The following is a 20,377-nucleotide window of genomic DNA, read 5'->3' as shown; positions in this document are numbered from 1 at the left end:
AACATTTTCTGATTTAAGGTATCTCANGGTTATATAAAAAAAATTGCTCTCGGACGCTATATTTATATGAATTACAAAGAATTCCAGTATGGTGAAATCAAATAGAAAATAAAACGTCTACAAACAGCATGCTTTCAGTTAACATAATTGCATCAATGCTTATAGGGGAAAAAACCGCATACCAGCTCTTGCTTGAACAGCATGACTCTCTTTTTGTCCAAAGCAGTGTAGTTCAACCCTTTGGGCTTCTTTTCAGCAATGGTCATGAAGACCCTAGGATACATGAAGAACAGATTCTTTAAATGTGTTATTTTTTTAATGTGAGCTGCTAAAATACATTGGAATGTTCTGTGTCTGCTGCAGTACATGAACCAGAAGACAAAGATTCTGAAGTTCTCTAAAACAAATGTTATGCATCCATAAGATTCAAAGAATAGAGTCCAAAACTTCTGTATCACACTTCACAGAAATGGGTTAATATGTAGAAATTAGGGTTTATATCTATTTTGAGCCAAATCATGTCATCTGACACAGAGCCCACTGGGTGATTTATACCAGTATATGCAATCCTTTGTTTTTATCCTAACACCGTTCTTTTTTTGCAGTGTGTCTATCACACACTTTATTAAGTCCTACTTATCCCATATTCATTCTATTCTTAGGGTCCAGGAAGTAAAAAAAATATGACAGTGATTGGCAGTGATCTGTTCTCAATATTGAATATTGAAAATAAAAATAAAACATTTTCTCTGTTTAAATAGAAACTGCAATTTGGGAAGGCCTTTTCCCCTATAGCAGAATAAATAATATATATATATATATCAGTAAGTTTACTGTACTTTTCCTTGATTACCATCAGTTTCCTTGTCTAGCCTTGAATTTGTAGCCAACATTAAAAGTGATTTTCTGTATTCTAGTATTTGTAGTTACCTGCTTTGACTGATAAAGTCATTTAGGGTCTTCTTCAGTTTTTCCTCAGCTGCAATCTCTGAAACCTTGATCAAGCCCTTTACTTGCTCTAATGATTCTTCCTAAGAAAAACACATCGAAAAGCTGTTATGCAAAGGAGGGCACTTTGTCACTCTGCCAGTGCTGTAACACCATTAGCCATGACAAGCAAGAATGAGGGAGGTGACTTTGTAACCTGACAGAACAGAACATTTGATATATCGTTACACTGGAAGTGTGCAGAGAGAAGACTCCAGCAGCAGGATGTATTCTGACCTGTTCCCAGTCTTTCCAATTACTAGTTCAAGATACTTCTGCTTATAGCAGCTTTTTTTTTTTTTTTCACTTCTTTGATGAACATCTGCCAATGGGAAACATTATCCACCAGGTAGGAGAAAAAAAGTTATTTCTCCTTGGTTCTGTTCCAGCAAGGCCTGTGGGTTACCAGGTGCACTGACAAATATATCTCTCCATATATATATATTCAGATGTTCAATTTTCAAATATCTGAGTGCAAAATGTTGGCTTATAAGTCACTGCTTTCTCGTGATACAGCCCTGCATAAGTATGACTTCAGCGTTGCTGCTCATGAAGTATAGAAGGATAAATAAGGGATGGGGCACTCTTAATCTCAGTGCCCCAAATTAAAATATTCAACATTAGAAGTCACTTTAAAAAAAAAAACAAAACCAAAAAAAACCCACAAAACAAAATCTACTTACTTGAGACTGTTGATAATCAATTTAAACAAGGGTAGAAAAAAACATCATTATGGGAAAACACTATGACTAGGGCGTCACAGTGGCTGCCCATGAGATGATATGCCGTTCTGTCTCTTTCAATGTTTTTAGAAAACTAAAAGCAAAAAGTGTCCTTTAAGGTGTCCAGAATAAATATATGGCAAGAAGACATTAGAGGAAGAGCCAAGGTGAGAGAATTATTCTACGTCTCATATTTTAATTCTTTGAATGTTCTTACAAAGAATAAAACACTTCTGAGGAAAGAGGACCTCAACTCTATAGGCCCCTCAGAAAAATTGTGGACAAGAACGTTTGACTAGCTTTAATAGTTCAAAGCAATTTGGCGGGGGGGGGAGAAGGAAGGGTTATCAGCTACTTTCTCACAAAATGAACAGCAAGGAATGCATCTGGGGGAAATTTTGAAGGCCTGATTTGGGAAATGTGGCTTCTCACTGCCATACTTTGCTGAATACGTGAGCCTGGGAGGATAGTTGCCACTTACCAGGTGATCTGCCATTTTCTCAAGGGTGTTGGAAGAGTATAGACGAAAGGTCTGGTTGCCCCAGTAGCTCTTGACACAGACACAGGGCTTCCTCTCATCATATGGCAGGTACTGGTAGTTCCTGTGGAAACAAAGTACTGAGCAGATCATGAAGGTGAGGGAGCAGTTCAAGGGGAAGTACAGAAAAGAAAAATTGTTTGGTGCTCTCACAGCACAGAAACTGAAGACCCAACGGGATGTGTTCACATGCGTTAACCAGGAAATACTGGGGAGAGCCAACACAAACATCACTTATGCTACCTGTGAGATCCCTGAAGAGAAAAAGTTTGAAGTCAGTGGATCTAATTTTAGTGCTTTCCAGGGTGGGAGAAAAGCCGGGCAAAGAGGCATGCACAGAAGCTCTGGAATATCAATGCTGGGAAGCCACAAGGGAAAAAGGAGCAAATATTAATATCTGACCACCTCTTCAAAAGGAATGGCTCCACACACTGCACAGTGGGAGAACAATGGCAGCCTCAACACCATGTTGCTTTTACAACATGCTCTTTTTCAGAAGCAATAGCTTGTGGAGATTGATGTTCATTGGCAGAAGCTAATCTAAGCGACCCTGCTTAGTAAAAACGATACCAAGCTCATAATAACTCATTGATAAAATGCATAGAATCATAGAATCATAGAATCATAGAATCAGACGGGTTGGAAAGGACCTCTGAGATCAAGTCCAACCCTTGATCCACTACCACCACAGTTGCTAGACCATGGCACTAAGTGCCATGTCCAGCCTCACCTTAAAAACCTCCAGGGACGGAGAATCCACCACTTCCCTGGGCAGCCCACTCCAATGGCTGATTACCCTCTCTGTAAAGAATTTCTTTCTAATATCTAACCTAAACCTCCCCTGGCATCTACCACTCTCTCTTTTCCCACTTTTGATCTTCGGTCCAAGCTGTCATATTGACTGGTTTGTAATGCTGCTTTCTTTGGGTGTTCAGCTGCATGAGTGTCCTGTACTGAAAAAATGAGCATGATGATAGCAGAACCAGAGTCTCTGCAGTCCTGCCACGAAGCTGGATGTTCTGATTAGAGCTGTGATAGGCACTATGTCAAGTCCAGGTACCCAATAAGCACGTTGTCCTCCATTTATATAAATACTATAACTTTATGAAACACATTGCTCAGCCATACTGGACTTAATACTAGAGGTCTCACCATTTTCTGTACTAATGGTGGGACAGTGGAGAATTTTTTAATGCCTATGAATGTTTATAAACTGCTTTATGTTCTCAGATACTCTAAGGCATTTCAGATAGAACTGGCCACATGTGTTTGATCACTAAGCCAAGAACACAGAAACCAAATCCCTCGCCACCCTTGAGCAATAACTCCTAACTTCCACACATCCCTAAGAGGTTTATGTGAGAAGTTTTTCTGTTTAAAAAGATTAATATCTCCTGTACAACTTCATTTTACTGCCCTTTGTGATATCAAAAGATAGACAGAATTTCCCATTTCCTTTCTCCTCAATAATCTACAGCAAGTTGAGCATTAGCCATTGAATTTGGTGAATAGCACAGCTACCCAGGTCTTGGGCATCATTAATTTTGGTGCTTTTATAAAAGGGAAAAACAATTCAACTATCTCCTAGAGCCAGAACATCTTAACCTGAAATTCATAGAGATTGTGAGTTTTGAATTGGATTTACTAAGAAAATTATATAGCCATGAAATAATTCACACAGACAATTGAACTCTCATGTCTGTTATTCCTGCTAAAACAATTTTGGGGAACTTTTTCAGTGTTAGCTTATCCTTACTATACATTTTGACATAAATGTGGAAAACTCCTGGCAGTTCCATGTTGCCTGCTTTAGAAGTCTTATTGTTCTGCCTGTTCCTTTTATTAGTCAGTGGTCTTAATCTCCAAAATGGACTCTTCCTTCTGTTTTTCATTGTTCATTTATGATCCTAAAAAGCAGAGTTTATCTAAACTATCAGATATCCCATTAAGTACTTATTAATACTAATACTGGTGAGACCAGTAAGATGCCATTATGAGATGACAGTCAAAAAGTCATTAATTGGTAACTATGGCTGGCCAAACTGTTTTAGATAGCACAGGAGGGAATAAAAGATGCAGTATTCTACATAAATTTGAGGAAAAGGGAAATTTAATGAGAGAACTTGGTTAGTATTGGTGTGAGCCAAGAAGCAAATATCAGAATTGAAAACTGATACATTCTTTTACAATGGTTCTTTAAATCTAAATTCTTGTTAAGGGAAAAACTAAAAAGTCACACAGTCTTTCAGTGAGGATAATAGTCCTCCACGTGTACGCAAATCTGCCGTTCTGTTAATGAGGAGAGGCAGCTATCCTTCTATCAAAGGTTCTTTTTTCCCCCCTTCTCCGCAGAAACAAAATTTTCTACGATGGCATTTTCATTCTTATTTTCTTCCACTACCTCTTATTTAATCCCACTGAGCAATTGATTGCAGGAAAGAATGAAAGTATTTTTTAAGTTCAGAGATGTCCAGAAATCAAACAGATCCAGGTTGATACTTCCCACCTGGTCCTTGTATCTGTAAACTGCTTGGCCTTCTAAAGAAAGAGGTACCATCTAGTCATGGCAGTCAACAATATGGGGTTCTACCTATCAAAGCAACAAAGAAAATATTTCTTTTTATTAACACCTTTGAAATTAATTAAAGCTTTACACTTCTGTTTATAAACAAAGCCATTTAGAACTGTTCTGCATGTTATCATCCACTGCTCCATTCCTTTTCTCAAGGACTATTTCCTCCTACTTCTGTTCCTACTTGCTATTTAACTATCTGTAATTATTAGCTCTAGAAAGTGTTCTGGGAAGCTGACTTTGTCTTGATCAGATTTCAATATTTTACATGTGATATTCTGCTTCTGGAGCTGGTAACTGGGTGGATGTTACTTGTAATCACAGCGTGGCACCCTAAACCAGGGATGGCACTGGAGAATTTGCATTTTTCTGTAGCTTTCCAATGTACAGTTCATGTAACACAGCCCTTTTAGAAAGGGTTCAAAAGCCCATGAGGCCAAGATCAAATGAGTATAAAATGGCTCAGAGCCATTCACTTCAGTGGAAACTGAAAATTTACTATTGTGAAAGATGTAATTGAAGCCCCAGTTTCACACAAACTGTTTAATACTGCCAGGGGTCATCAATGAGTCCCACGGGAATAAAAAGTAGGAACCAGAGTCCTATATGAAAAACAGATCCTCACCTGTTTCCCCCTGTGATCAGTGGTTTCTCAGGGAGTGTGGTAGATATCAGGGGTACTCCAAGGTCATGAGAAATGTCATCTCCCCCCTCATGCAGAAGACTTTCTTCTGCTTCTTCATCACGCGTCTTCTTCTTCCCTCCAGCTCCTGCTGACACCCCATCAGTAATATTTCCAAAGTTACCTAGAGACATAGTGTTACCAGAGATGATTGTCTTGGAGGTGCTAAATATGAACGAGGTTTAAAAAAAGACCAGTCATACCAATGGAAAATCTTTGACCCCTCCTGTTCATTAGCCATTCTGGCCACACCACAGTTTATAAAGGTCCTGACAGGTTATCTTGGCACCAATAACATCAAACTCCAGGACAGTGCTTCCTTACCGGCCCTATGTGATACATCTAGTACATCACATCACATTACTAAGAGATATGATCCTCTGATTGCTGGCTTTTGCAAAAGAAATTCAGAAACAAAAACAACACTGCTGTTGACATTTCTAGTCTCAGGAGCCCTGATATGGGACTGATTTACATAGAAAATGTATGTCTTTACAACATATGGATGATCATTCCAGTCTGACCTCAGAAGTGCTAAAACTCATTTTTAGACAAGTAAATTCTGCATACTAGAGTTGCATAGATAGTAATAACAATGCTTTGAGGCCCCAGCTTCAAGCCTAATGCCAGACAACTCTGTTAATGATACAGTCATCTTCCCTGATAGGATTTTGCCTTAAAGGGCAATTATCAGCACTGGGAAAGAGGTGCATCCATCAAACTGATAACTACAGATTTTGAGACAGGCAGGAAACATTCCCTACAGGAGAAGGACGTGCTGAATCACCCCATAGGACATCCTGATCTGGACTTTTGGTTCAGCCTTTCATGTAAATAATGTATTAATTCCGACAAGAATCACTATAATTTCTTGCCGAAATATACAAATGAGTTTCTTGTGATTCTTAGCTCTGCTTCCTGCTAAGTTTCAGCAGGAATCAGTATCACTCATTGCTTGCCCTGTTTGTCACAGACATCTCTCCCTGCACACAGGGCCTTACAGTTGAGCACAGTCATGTACACAAGCACAAAGACTGGAAGTGCCAGGGTGCTTCTGTGCCCTTCACTGTTTGTGGTACTGGTACAGCGATAAACCCCCTCAAGGGAGATGAGATCAATTCAAGCTTCTCTCTCAAGAGAAATTTCTTTTGCTTTGAAAATATCCACTCACTGTTTATGAAAATGTCTTCATTTTCTCTGCTCCTGGGGACAATTTAGCTCCACCATGAGGAGATCCCTCAGGCAGTACAGTCCTGCTTTACACTGGAGGAGGACAAGACTTAACAGGAGGATCTTAGGATAAGCTGTGCATGCATTTTGAGGCTTGCCTGTAAATCATCCCCATGCCACACTCATAGATTCACATGTAGCTCAGTGGGGTTGGCCAAGACAGTTCCCAGGGATCCTCCCCACAAAGGGGGTCCCTCACAGCTGGGAACTAACTGCAATGGACACCACAGAACGAACTCTGCCTTGATGTAAATTATCTGAGTTTGCTCTCCCAAGAGATTAAGATGCTAAATACTGGCTAAGTTATTGTATATAGTTGGTGAGAGGATTTGTATTAATACAGGGCATTTGGGAATAGAGACAGCTAGGAAATAGTATGCCCAGCTTGACTGCTATCTAGAAAAATTATGGTCAGGGTTTAACTAAAATGTAAGCTCTACTCTGAAGCTGATTCCTGAGCCCTGAGACACAGCTATCAGTAACACTTATCAAACCCTTGCTCCTGAATCTCCTCTCTAGTTTGGAAAAGAGCTTAATATACTTACCAACAGAAACCTCAAAAGTTATTGGTTTGTCCCCAACCTTCCTATCAATCATTGTGGCTTCAAAAAATGTCCCAAAGAGAAGAAATTCCTCAAATTTTTCTTCATAGATCTATTGGAGAAGAAGGAGGAAAATTTGACATTTACTTCCTACTCCTTTTTGTACAGCACAAAGAAGTCTTTATAAGTCTCAAGCAGCTGTGTTACTATCGTAGATCTATCAGTCAGAGGTTGTCAATGAGGCACATTTTGTAGGAAGAAGTAACAGCTCTTGTCTGAGAAATTGATATGTCTGTGTGACTTTGGTCTTGCCAATAGTGTCAAATTACATCATAACTGGTTATGTAAAAGCCATTACCTCTCGCTTCAGCCCCAGGAGTTGTTACTGTTTAAAGTATTTCAGCATCTTCATGTACTCTTATCCCATCATTCAAACGATACATCTGTGGCAGTTCAAGGGCTGTTTAAGGGCACTCTTTTAGTACAACAGCAACAAGTGAGTGTGGCCATAGTTTTCCTTTGCATTGCAATAGTAAATGCTGCCATCATAATGCATCCAGTTCCACTTTGCCCCTAGATGTCTTTAACCTACTGCCCATGTGTTTGTACTATCAAGACTTTGACTTTGCTCAGAGTCAAGACTTTGACATTTATCTCCGAGTGACACTGGTAAGATACAGAGATTTTTAGTGTCCATGTTTAGTTGGCAGCCGTATGCCAAAGCCTACTGAAACAAAGCAGTCCATTGTGGGGTTTTTATCCTGTTGTGTTTTAAACCACAGGCCCAAAGGTAGGAGGTTCTCAGTGGTGGGGGGGATGAGCAGTTCTCTGCTCTTTGCCTTTCCTGGCAACAGCACAGAAACCAGTAACCCAGTAATCTTGTTTTCAGCTTTTGACAGAATTTGGAAGCATGGGAATGAGAGGGTCTCAACACAGCAACACACCCTGGAAAGTGTAATGGCCTTTTGTGAAGTTTTAAGGATCTGCTAGGCTCTGTTTGCACCTATCAGAGACCCAGCTTGTCCCTGGCACAGACTCTCAAGGAAGGCCAGTTAACATCTCTGACACCCTTGGCTCGGTAACGAAGCAAGCTATTAGCACCAAAGCAAGACTAAGTTCAAAGGAGATACATTTTATGGCGTGAGTTCTCCCCAAATTTACACCCTGGCTGCCATGATCTTTCGCATGTAAACGCTACTCATTCCACAGCATGGACACCAGCAAACCGAAGCCTACTAGGCAAGATCCTTCTGCAACAGAGCGAGGGGAGAATAAAATATCAGCTGTGCAGGAATATTTGTTTCCCTCACTTTTGCAAAGCAGAAACAGCTCTTCACACAGTCCATGATTTCTTCATTTTGAAAAACCTCTGTTTTACACAGTAAAAGGGCATAGGTCTTCGGTGAAAGGGTTACCAGCATCATATATCAAAGTCAACACCACAAACAGATTGCAGCTCCAGAGTAATTTTATCTTCTCTGCCCCTTTTTTATTTCCATCATGGAACCCAGAGCATAGGATGCCTAATAAAGCCAAGGCTCAGAGACTATGACACACACATCTATGTCCCATTGCAAAGAAAAAGAATTGCAAATGTTTGATATTTTCTTTGCTGCTGGAATAGGTCAATAAACTTGTGCTGTGGGGATGGATAATTTGCGTCTGTTGTCTCGGAGGCTCTGTGAGACATTTTTTGCATTATATGTAATGTCTCCAGTTCTTGCTTTTCCTTTCAGAGTGTTATAATACAATTACTGTGTCTACTGTAGCATGAAATATTGCTGAATGTCAAAACCAAAAGAATATCAAGCATCACTGTATCATGTTGTTGCCCTTTACTCATTCTGTATTTGAAACGGAGACACAGTATGCAGAAAAAATCCTTACTACTACTATTAACGTTTCTTAGTGTTACAGCAGGGTTTGTTCCTCTACCTGGAGTATTTTTTTAGAGCCTAAGACCATAGTGTCTGAGCTATTCACAATAATGTATTTCTTCCATATATAGGAAAATCTATATGGAAATCATGGCTAGGCTTCGTGAACAAAGATTTGGGGAAGGCTCTACCCATGTTTGTTGCAAGCGCGTTGTTGGCTAAAAAGGCCAATACGAGATAGGCACATCCAGTTGCAAAAGGCACAGCAGAAAGACTCCATAGGTGGTATATTCTGCAAGGCACGATTCTTTCTGCATTGTCTTTTCTCGTCGAGAGTGATCCTGCGTGCTTTCTCAAAGGCATCAGCAGCGTTATAGATGGTGTGTCTCCAGACCTCCTGATTGGAGGCCAGAGTAGACCAGTTATGGTGATCAATATGGCCAAGGCTGAGATGTTGTTTCAGGGAGTCCTTGTATCTTTTCTTCGGGGCTCCTCTCTTGCGGCAGCCAGTGGCAAGTTCACCATAAAGCAAGATCTTAGGGAGGCGGTGGTCCTTCATCCTGGAGACGTGTCCTGCTCAACGCAGCTGTGTTCTGAGCAACATGGCCTCAATACTTGTGATTGCTGCTTGCTCTAGAACAGATGTATTGGTCACATAATCTGACCAGTGGATGTTTAGGATTGTACAGAGGCAGCGTTGATGGAAACGTTCTAAGAGACGCAGGTGGTGGCGGTAGATGACCCATGATTCAGATCCATATAAAAGACTACACAGCACAATAGCTCTGTAAGCACTGATCTTTGTACTTTTCTTCAAGCGTTTATTACACCAAACTCTTTTATGGAGTTTTCCAAAAGCACTATACGCCTTTGCTAACCTGTTGTCTATCTCTCCGTCAATCTTACCATCCGAGGAGATGAGGCTACCTAGGTAATTAAACTGCTGGACTGATTTGAGCTCTGATTGGCCAATTGTGATAAGGGGATGATGGAAGATTTCTTACAGTCTTCAGAGAAGAACTGAGGGACAGAGGTAATTTACAACTATATGAGTATATAAAGCAAGACCAGGCCACAAGTTCACACAACTGGCTTGCAGTTAACCCATGCCATTTCTCTACAAACACACTCCTTGACCTGCTCCAGCCAGCACTCATGCCAAAGATTCCAGGGCACAGGCCAAGGAAGAACACTTGTCAAGGCTAGGCCTCAAGACCAAAGACCAATTGCTCCTCTCCCATTTACTTGTAGAGATGGAGTTGAAAGACCAAGAATCATATCTAGTAAAGAACACAAGTATCTTGAGCACTGAGCCAAAGTTTTGATCAGTGACATAGAATCATTAAGGTTGGAAAAGAGCTCCAAGATCATCAAGTCCAACCTCCAACTCTAGCAGTGATTATTACAGGAAGGATGCTGAAAGGCATTCTGGGACTTGTAGTTCTCTAGGACTTTAACCCATGTATGTTGAAATGCTCTAATGTCATTAGTTGAAAGATCACATTACAGCTTGAACATTGTATTTAAGCTGATGTTCTTTGTAATAAACTTAATTCAGTTACTGCACCAAATGTGAGTAATTGAGTTTGTGCAAGACAGGTGCCACATTCAACCAAACACCACCCTGCACAATCAACCATATCGCAAAACGCCACATCTACTCGGTTTTTGAACGCTTCCAGGGATGGTGACTCCACCACTTCCCTGGGAAACCTGCTCCAATGTTTAACCACTCGGAAGACATTTTTCCTGGTATCCAACCTGAACCTCCTCTGGTGGAATTTGATGCCATTTCCCCTTGTCCTAGTTACCTCAGAGAAGAGGCCTCACCTCACCACAGCCTCCTTTCAGGTAGTTCTAGTAGACGTACTGAAGTGGGAGGAAAATTGGTTATGAGAAGAGTTTTTTCCTATTTATTGGGTAAAAAAAAAAAAAAGAGCTTGCGTGTGCACCAATGCTGCTCCCAGACAGTGATGTGACGGAGCAGAGAAGCAAATCTCAGGTACAGGCTCAGCTCCCAAATCCCTGCCACAACTGCACAACCTTCCCAAAGCACTGTAGTGCAGATCATCCCATGATGTAACCCTGTACAACAGGCGAAGTTAAGCAAGTAACATCAGTTAACATTAGTTGAAATTGAACATATAATTTTCATTAACTCTCTCTTAAAGAGATTATTGATCTAATACCACACTGGCAATGCAGGGTTAAAGGAGGAGAGCAAAACAAACTAGACTGTATCTATCTCTGCATTTGTACAAAATCTATGTCAGTGATTCCCTACTGACTTCAACTGACAATTACCAATTTTCTTGAATGAATACAGGAAATCAGTACCAGCTGCCCCTGTTGGTTCTCTGTCAATTAGCAGATATTGCATCATATAAGTTTCTGGCGGGGATGTGTGGATGCAGCTAGTGCAAAAGCAACAATAGGACAGGAGACCTGAGTTTTAGGGACACCAAGTCCTACTTAAGAGTTTTTTGAGTTACAGGTACATATTAATGATCCATTTGTGCTGAACTATTATGGGACGGTCCCAAGACTATGGAGACATGGAGATGCTGTAGGGAGCAGAAAAAGTAATATTATATGGCCTGAACCCAAACACACGTACCAGTGTCATCCTTGGAGGTTTAGGGACACATGACAACCAATCTCTTAACATCATACTGACCTCTAAAGGTACATCAAATGGCTCGACTTCCACTTCGGTTGAGTTCATTTTATTTGAAGGAGCAGCTGACTTTCGATCCTCTCCTGCTTTCTCAGTTTTGTCTTTTCCTTTAAGTGCTTTGAAGTCTTTACCTTTGGATGACAACTTGATATCCTTGATAATACTTGAAAACTTTGACTCTCGGGCTCCTCCTGAGAGTATTTCCACAGCAATCTCAATGAAGAGACGTCCCCTGAAGGAAACCCCTTCTCCAAAACCTTCATTAAGCTCCTGGTGGTCATCAATGAGGCTGTGGTTCCGGGGTGAGCCATAGAGATTGATCCAGGCAGGCCCAAAGGTAGGCAAAAACCCTGGAGATAAAGTACCTTTTATGGCATTTCTGTTTGGTGTTAGTATGCTCTCCTCACTGTCTGCTCCAAGAAATCTTGCCTCGTGCACACCAAAAGCCAAATATCATTTCTGTGCAGTGGGGACCACTTCATACAGAGCATGGTTTTGCCTCTGCCAATACCCAACCCAGGACTGTGCTGGTATGGAGCTCTTTCTCAGAAGGTGTTTGTACCACACATGCTGGGTCAGGAGGTCTATTGCATCTCTTGAATAAAAGAGCTTGCTTCTATAGACTGAGGGCTGGGACATGAAGGGAGAATAATGAAGGCTTTCTCTTTTAGGCTAAAATATTTCCACATCCATGTCACTTCTCAGCTTATACGAATTTTTCTTTTATTTTCTGATTAGGGACTTGGATACACATTTGAATTAGCGGGTTTAAGGAGTTACTGTGCCTTTGCTGAGCTGTGATAACTGAACATGTTCCACACATGGATCACACAACATAAACATGGTTATAAATGTAGACTCAAACACAGGTGAAAAGACTCCAGGTAGTGAGCCTCACCTCACATAGGTGCAGACAACACACTAGTCCATAGTATTTCCTTGGGCTGTGATAGCACCCAGCTGAGCATTACCTCAACACTTTGCTTTTACTGGGTAGATAAAAAACACAAGCCTGCTCTGCCTTTGATTTTCAGTGATTTTCGGGTTTTGTGTTTATTGCCCAACAGAAACTCACATGAACTATAAACTTACATTAGTCATCCTTAATGACTAGAGTGGACTATTGCCACAGTCACAAAGAAGGTACCAAATTATGCAGCAGTCCTTTAACAAGAAAGACAGTGGCAGACCACCATACAACAAGCACAGTGTAAAATTATGTCAAATTAAGCAACAGAAGGTCTCTCAGAACCAACACTTGAGCTCTGGACATTCCTAAAATGGGATTAATCAGTGCCTAGTTTCCATGCAAGTAGATTTGACCTTAGGGGCATTATCCTGGAACATTTTCACCTTTACCTTTGTCACCGTCCTGTTCATTTGATATTTTCTTCAAATCAATGAAGTGTGTGGCTAAAGCCACATCATTCATGCTGCCTTCATCCCAGACCTGGATTTTGACTCTTCGACAAAGTGGAGGGAACATTTCCTTGAAGATAATCTGTTCTTGCCACACTGGATCTGCACAGTTCTTTTGTACTGTTGTCCGGCCCTGAAATGGAAGTCCAGCAAACTTAACCCCAGAGGGGTTGAAGTCTAGAGAATGGCAATGAGTATAGCACAGATTGCACTTAGCAATGTCTCTCTAGTAATTTTTAAAGCACAAATATCCTATCTTGAAAGTACTTTGGCTTTTCTATTAGCTTGTTTATTTTGCCTTCCATATCTAACAAAAAACTACATTATTGCTAAAGAATTCTTACCTGCACATCAGAACCTGGAACAAAACTCTTCAGGGCCCCTTTGCACAAAATATATCTGTAAAGACAGACTTTGGCATTTCTGCTGCAAATTGCACATCTTCAAATGGCTTTTGAAATATCTGGGTAGCGGTGATGTAGCGCAGTTTGTCTCATAAAAGATTAAATTCATTAATTCTGCCAGGCTGCATGTACCAATGGGATACCTTAAACGAGGCAATTTATCTAGCAAAAAATCTAGCCATTTATTTGGCTCACATTCTGGTCAATGCCTATGCTAGAGGTGTAGGTTCCAGAGCTATTCCTCCTAAACTGTAGGAGATGTCAGGGTTGTATCATAATCCACGCAGTTGCTGGCTGTGGCAGAACTTCTACTTTCACATTCAGTGGGGAGAGCTGAATCAGGAAACCCACGAACGCTACCTCTGAAACCATAGTTTATACACCAGTGTGCAAACTCACATCAGTGACTCATTCTTATGTATTCTTCAGTCCTCTATTGAACCTGAAGGTTTCATGCATTTGAATGTTTTAACCCATACTAGTTTGAGAAGTAACACTTTGCAATTTGGATTCACAACAAAACATGAAATCAGCACCAAGGGCCTTGTTCTCATGCCTGAAATGTCTGGAAAGGACTGACTGAACCTGTCCCTAAGGCTTCCTTGCACACAGAAAACATTGCTGGCTTAAAATAATTGCCAGTTTGATTCTTTCCTTATTTACACCAATAATCAAGACTCCCTGACACACGTTTCATGGACGTACCCCAGAGAAACCAAGCCCCTGGACCTCCTCTACACTCCTCTTCCACCAAAGTCAGAAGCTCCTCTCAGCAGTCACACCATGTTTGATGTCGAAGTTGCTCTGGGAGCAATGAAGCGAGGCAGCACTGAGACAGTCTGCTACAATGCTTACTCTACCCACAGAAAGCTGCAAGGGTTCTGAATTTCAGCACAGTAATTCAGAAATCAATACACAGCCCTAAAATCCAGACTGAACCATCCTTACTGATTTCAGTCTTGCTTCCTTATTTCACTCTAGGGAGACCAGAACATAGCACTTACCTAATACCATATTGGGTAAATCACTGTCTTGTAACTTGATGTTTTAGTAACAGTGCTACAGAATCCTCTTTCCCCTCCTGCTGCCTGCCTCTAACCTACTGCTGTGAGGCTGATATTAGATCTGCTGGCATTAAGTGTCTCCATCACTGTATTCCTGCATAATTTAAGAACTGAAAAATTTCTGACGGCAGAAATATGTGTTTTACTTAATTTATGTAACTATAAGTTAAAGGACATCAGCATAATCACCTGCCTGTAGCACAGCTAATAGGAAAGAAGGCCTATTTTTGTGATCAAGAGGATCCCAATTACCATTTGACCTGCAAACATGACCACCACATAGGGATCCACAAGGTCCTTACTGTCGCCTATGAACGCTTTGGTGACATTGGCCATGATGCTAGAGTTCATCTTCGGAAGTCCTTCTGCTTTGTAAATTCTCACATAAAATCTGGCCCATGGTCTTTCAGATGGAAAGCCTTTGGGGATCAAGAGGTTTCTGAAAGAAAAAACAAGAAGTTGTTTTCTTAGAATTGAAAACTCAGACAATGAAGTGATATTTTTTCCAACAGTACTGTCACCTCAAGTTAGCATGCATCCTGAGAAGACACAAAAAGGTGTATGAATTTGCTTCTGCATCTAAACCAAAAAAATTCTCATTACCATGAGAAAATGATACAGAATTACTCGACAAACTTGTCTGTGTGATATAGAATCAGGTCCAGTTAGATCAGACTGCTCAGGACCTTGTCCAGTAAATTCTGAATATCTTCAAGGACAGAGATTTGCCCCTCTCTCTGGGCCCCTGTTACACATGACCATCTTCATGGTAAAAAAATCTGTTCTGAAATTCCCTTGTTCTAACTTGCATCCAAAGCCTCTCCTTCATCTACATACTTCTACTCATTCATCTGAAAAGAGGCCTCTTCATGCAGGATACCCCTTAGACTGTTCTTCTTAATGCTCAAGAAACTAACATCCACCACCTTCCCCTGTGGACCATTTGCTACATCTCTCCATCACCTTGGTGACTCTCCATAGACTTGGTCCAGTAGGTTAGCACTGACCAGAAGCGTTGCCCCAGTAAAATTTGAAGTATGATGGTAGCATATTTACCACATTGAACTTACGTGTTTTACAAGGAGAATGATAATGCACTCGAGTTTATCTAAGGATATGGAAAATATCCATGCATACATATCTGACAGTGTCAAAGGAATAATTTTTCCTCATATTTTTTCTTCTTAGTTCACTGTTTTAAGAAATCTTTAACTGGTTTCAGATCAATCTTCTGTCAGAGATAATTTGAAACTTAGCCACAGAACTTGGCCGATTCTATCAGCTGCAGAGGAGTGACCCTAACAAGCCTTTCAATTTAGTTGAGAGGATTGTAAAAACTCTTTTTGAGCACATCAGAACAGCCAGGTGTACAATGCTATCCTGCTAGTAATGCTGAGTTAACAAGGAAAGGACAGAAAGGAGGGCAGAGGACATATTGAGGCATCTAGTAAAGAAGAAAGCAGTTTAAAATAACCCAAGAAACTGTTACAGTACTTTTCAATCTGCTCCTCAGTATCAGCTGTTTTCTGTGTAGCTTGTATTGCATCACCTTTCCCAGTTACACTGATGTCACACTTCAGGTATCCCTTGGCTCCTGTCCTAATGTCAGCAGGGTCTGTGAGAAGTGCCCACTTGTCACAAAACTGATGACCTGTAAGAAGGACAAGCTTAAACACTCAAATAGAGAATGCAAAACAAATGCAAATATTTTCCTCTTCACTCCCAGAAAGGGCACATCAAAAAACAGTTGCGCTTCCAGGAGGATTGTGCTTGTTTATCAGACACAGCTAGAGGGTCCAAAATGTTGTGTGTCAAAAAAGACAAACAAAGGATTGATCGAGAGCTCATTAGGAAAAAAGCCCATTTTCATCTATGTTTACTGAGATCATTGACTAAAGCCCAGTGGAAGGTTGGGTGGTATTTCAGCAGCTGATGATCTCAGAACTCTGCAGCAGCAAAACCCTTTCTGGGAGCTGTGGTCAGGTGTAACACTGGCAGACAGCTAAGAAACAGAGGAAAGAGGGTGGACAGCCACCAGAAGAAGAAGTAGCCAGGAGCAGGTTCAGCTCCATCTTTCAAGGGGGAAAATGCACACGACAATTCACCCTAAACAGCCCTTGATGTAGCACTGCTTCAACAACTCCCTTGAGAAAGGTCCTAACATCCTACATTAAGTCCTTGGACATCACCCTGGGTGTATACAGGAGTGGGAAGGAGAGAGCACAGTGTACCAGGGATATGAGCTCAAGATCAACCCTCAGAAACCACCTTCCTGTTAAAGTGTGAGCAGGAGATACAGGAGAGAATTCAGAGACTAACACAGTCTGAGTACAGACAAAAGCTGCTCACTTCAGATAGGCCATTTCTCTCTAGTGACTGTTGCAGGAGCCCTGAAGAAAGGGTGGCTTGAATAACTCCACACTTTTGTCATACCTGTGTGACATGTACAGCAAGTGGCCTAAATGCATTCTTTCCCAAAGACCAAGAGCCCAGGTCCTTGAGTAATTATGGAAGAGAGGTATATTTTTTGTGAATGTTTTGGTTGTAAAAACACATTAAAAAAGGGATAGATGATCTTTTCTTAGCTTCAAATTTCAGAAAGCACTGGACAGCTCTGAAGATGACAAGTCAAGAGGACCCATGGTCACCTCTTTGTCATCTTCACTCTCCTATTCTTTTGTGCTCCTTCACTTGTCTCATGCTCTCCTCACTATTCCTTCTACTCTCCATCCTGCTCTCCCTTCTCCCACTCCTTCTACCCCAACACATACAGCAGAGCTTTGGATGCTCTACAGCAAATGAGTGAAGTTGGGTTTTGTAGAACTGCCCACTCTGACCACTTAAAGAGAAACCATCCTTGATAAGTGCTTCCCACCAATGAGCAGGTTGACAAAGTGTTTTCAGTGTTGAACTTTTCCCCAACAGTTTGGCTGCTATCCAAATACAAACACAACACTTCCAAAAACTTTTAAGTCTGTCCCTCGGCATAAACCACAAGCATCTAAACAGAAAAGTAGCACATCTCCCTCTCCTTCCCTGCTTTACATCTCATTTAACAGACAAAATGGGCAGAAAATGCACCACTTACCCGGCTGACTGTACACTGTCCCCAGATCTACTTTAAAGGAGCCTATCAGCACACTCCCAATCAATTTGTTGTGCATAACCTGTTAAAAAGGTTAAAAAAGGGTTAAAGAATGTCACTACCTCTCTTCCCAGTCAGCATAAGAAAGAGCAATCGAGACAAAGATCGCATTTGGTTCAGAGATAATAAGTAGCAACATCCAGTACCACCCAAAACTGGGGACGCATAGCCACAGAAGGTACAGCAAGCATTTGAAATATGTTCCCTACCCAATATTGTGCCAATTTAGAAAACAATACAGTGGCATCTGAGCAGAATCGCACAGGTTCATCTCAGGTCCTAGGATTATATAAAGCAGCAATTAGATGGATGTGTCTTCAGAGCAGATGCACTTATAGTACTTATTCTGGCAGTTTTAAATAAATCATAATGAATGTAAACACACGGGGCAAAACTGGTTTCACTGAAGAAATTTTATCACTTTCTGTGTATAGTTGAATTGCTATAAGAACTGAGTACACTCAGAGGACAAAGAATTGAAGTGTTTCTTTGCAACATTTCAATGTGCACATAAACCAAGAGACTCAATTCTGATTTACCCCCCACAATACTAACGAAATCAGAGGAGTAATATAGATGTAAATGAGATGGCAAGCAGGCCCCAGCAAGTCTGTCTCCTTATTCTTCATCCCAAGTAATGAATTCAATTTAATTTAATTCAAATTTAATTAATAATTTTCAATTACCATGATTCCCAGATCTATTTATTTCCTTGTCTGGTTTTCAAATACTTGTATATGGCTCATTTCACAGATAAGGCAGAGGCTAGAACTGTATTTCTCAAAAAATGTATATCACCTGTTTTCAGAAGAGCTTAAAATGTTGAAATCTACTTCTTGGCTATGGAAAAGCCTCTGAAAGCAGGGTGAATTTTCTGGAACACCTTGACCAAATTGCAAAGAGAAACCAAGCCCATTCAAGTCCACAGAAGCTAACTCTAAACACTGGAAGTAAACAACTAAGCCTCTGACAGCATGTCAGGAATCTGGAAAACCTCATACCCTCTCTTTGGACCAACACTTCCTGGATTGGGATACAAGACTTCTGCAATTTTGCACTGGATTTGTAATGTGACTTTATTTTGGGTATTTCTCAAATGCAGGAGACATACATTTCAAAGTAAAGATCACTGATGCTTTCATCAAGACTCACCAGAAAATTCAGGTTTCCAGTTGCAATATAATGTCATTCTCTGTTAAGGGGCTGGGGCCACTGTGCCTCTGTGATTTAGGGAACACACTCAGTTGTCCTTGGTAATTCCTCACTTCAGGAGTATTTCAGTACTAATTAGCAGGTGCTGATAAATTGAAAGTCTCATTTTCCTCTCAAATGCAGGGTTTGGACACAGCTACACTAACTGCTGAACTGATGGACAAGGGCACTAATCTCCTTTGTTTTCCTTGAGCTTTCATATGCAGATAAGTTCATTTGTACAGATTAAGCAAATTCAGTGCATGAATGCTGGTAATGGAGGCTGCCAACCTTTGTTTCTCCTTAAGTGAGATTCATGCTAAGCAAGTGCTGTGAAACTTTCCATCCCTCAGGGTTTCCTTCACTCCCAGCACACACATTTCCTCTGTTTCTATTCCCCTGAGAGATTGCATTCTCCAAAACTGTGTTGCAAGGTAATGAATCTCTGTTTTCAGTACCATACATAAGCACTGCACTGGATTAGTTTGTTGTTGTTTGTGGGGTTTTTTTTAAAAGTAATTTTTATCTAGAGGATCTTTAATTTCTTAGTGTTGCACCTTCATCAGGCATAAATCAAATAAGTTTGCTGAGCCGATGAAACCATGCAGATATACAGCAGATAAAGGTGACACATTTTGCCACATCCCCAATACACTCAGAAAGATGGCACTCTCCCCTCCATCACTGGATATATGGAATCTTTATCAAAAGAATGTGAGATTGGAAAGACTGGCCATATCTTGGAGAAAAATAACTACATGTCCCCCAACAGCAGCAGCAGCACACAAGAGTTGATGCCTTGGCACTGTGCTCGTATGAACCATGTCAGAAACACATATAGGGGCCATACACTGGGATGTGAGTCATAGCAGCAAGGAGACATCTGCTCCCATGCAAAATAGGTGTAATTTTCAGCCTGTAGTAAATTCTGTCCTCAGAGATAAGAGGAGATTAGGTCTGTACATACCTCCTGTATGAACTTCGTATATGTGAGGGGATTTCAAGTGAGCCTTAGGATTCAGACTGACAATTTACCACCAGCATTGAAAACCTAGTTGTGCAGCTGGCCATGTGTAAATGAACACTTTTTATTCTGTAGGAAAAAGTCACTCTATTAGCAGCCCAGAAAAGCAAGTATAACATGTGCCCTATAGGTCCTGACCACCGCTTGTCTCTGTTAAGCACAATCAGCAGAAACCCTTTCCTGGTGTGCAGTTTTGAAACTGACAAAGCATTTCAGAGAAAAAGAACCTTTCCTCAAGCAACAACTCACTATTTATTTGCAGAGAAATATCTGGCAAAGTGGATGGACTTTTGGCAAAAAAAA

At 40.8% G+C, this 20,377-nt stretch overlaps 1 protein-coding gene across 1 annotated transcript in view; it reads right to left on the bottom strand.

Annotated features, from left to right (window-relative positions):
* Window positions 1–20,377, bottom strand: part of FER1L6 (fer-1 like family member 6) — a 62,596-nt gene that overhangs the window by 38,009 nt on the left and 4,210 nt on the right. The window contains exons 6-15 of the mRNA XM_017825217.1: window positions 17,803–17,881; window positions 16,209–16,365; window positions 14,967–15,153; window positions 13,187–13,379; window positions 11,828–12,177; window positions 7,277–7,385; window positions 5,445–5,625; window positions 2,191–2,311; window positions 931–1,031; window positions 183–273 (exon numbers count right to left, since the gene is read on the bottom strand). Coding sequence (XP_017680706.1) covers window positions 183–273; window positions 931–1,031; window positions 2,191–2,311; window positions 5,445–5,625; window positions 7,277–7,385; window positions 11,828–12,177; window positions 13,187–13,379; window positions 14,967–15,153; window positions 16,209–16,365; window positions 17,803–17,881 — 1,569 coding nt within the window. The remainder of the gene's footprint in view (window positions 1–182; window positions 274–930; window positions 1,032–2,190; window positions 2,312–5,444; window positions 5,626–7,276; window positions 7,386–11,827; window positions 12,178–13,186; window positions 13,380–14,966; window positions 15,154–16,208; window positions 16,366–17,802; window positions 17,882–20,377) is intronic.

The sequence above is a fragment of the Lepidothrix coronata genome, unplaced genomic scaffold, assembly GCF_001604755.1.
Source record: "Lepidothrix coronata isolate B3197 unplaced genomic scaffold, Lepidothrix_coronata-1.0 Scaffold117, whole genome shotgun sequence".
NCBI lineage: Eukaryota > Metazoa > Chordata > Aves > Passeriformes > Pipridae > Lepidothrix > Lepidothrix coronata.
The sequence above is the reverse complement of the archived record's forward strand: the minus strand, read 5'-3'. Positions and strand labels throughout refer to the sequence as shown.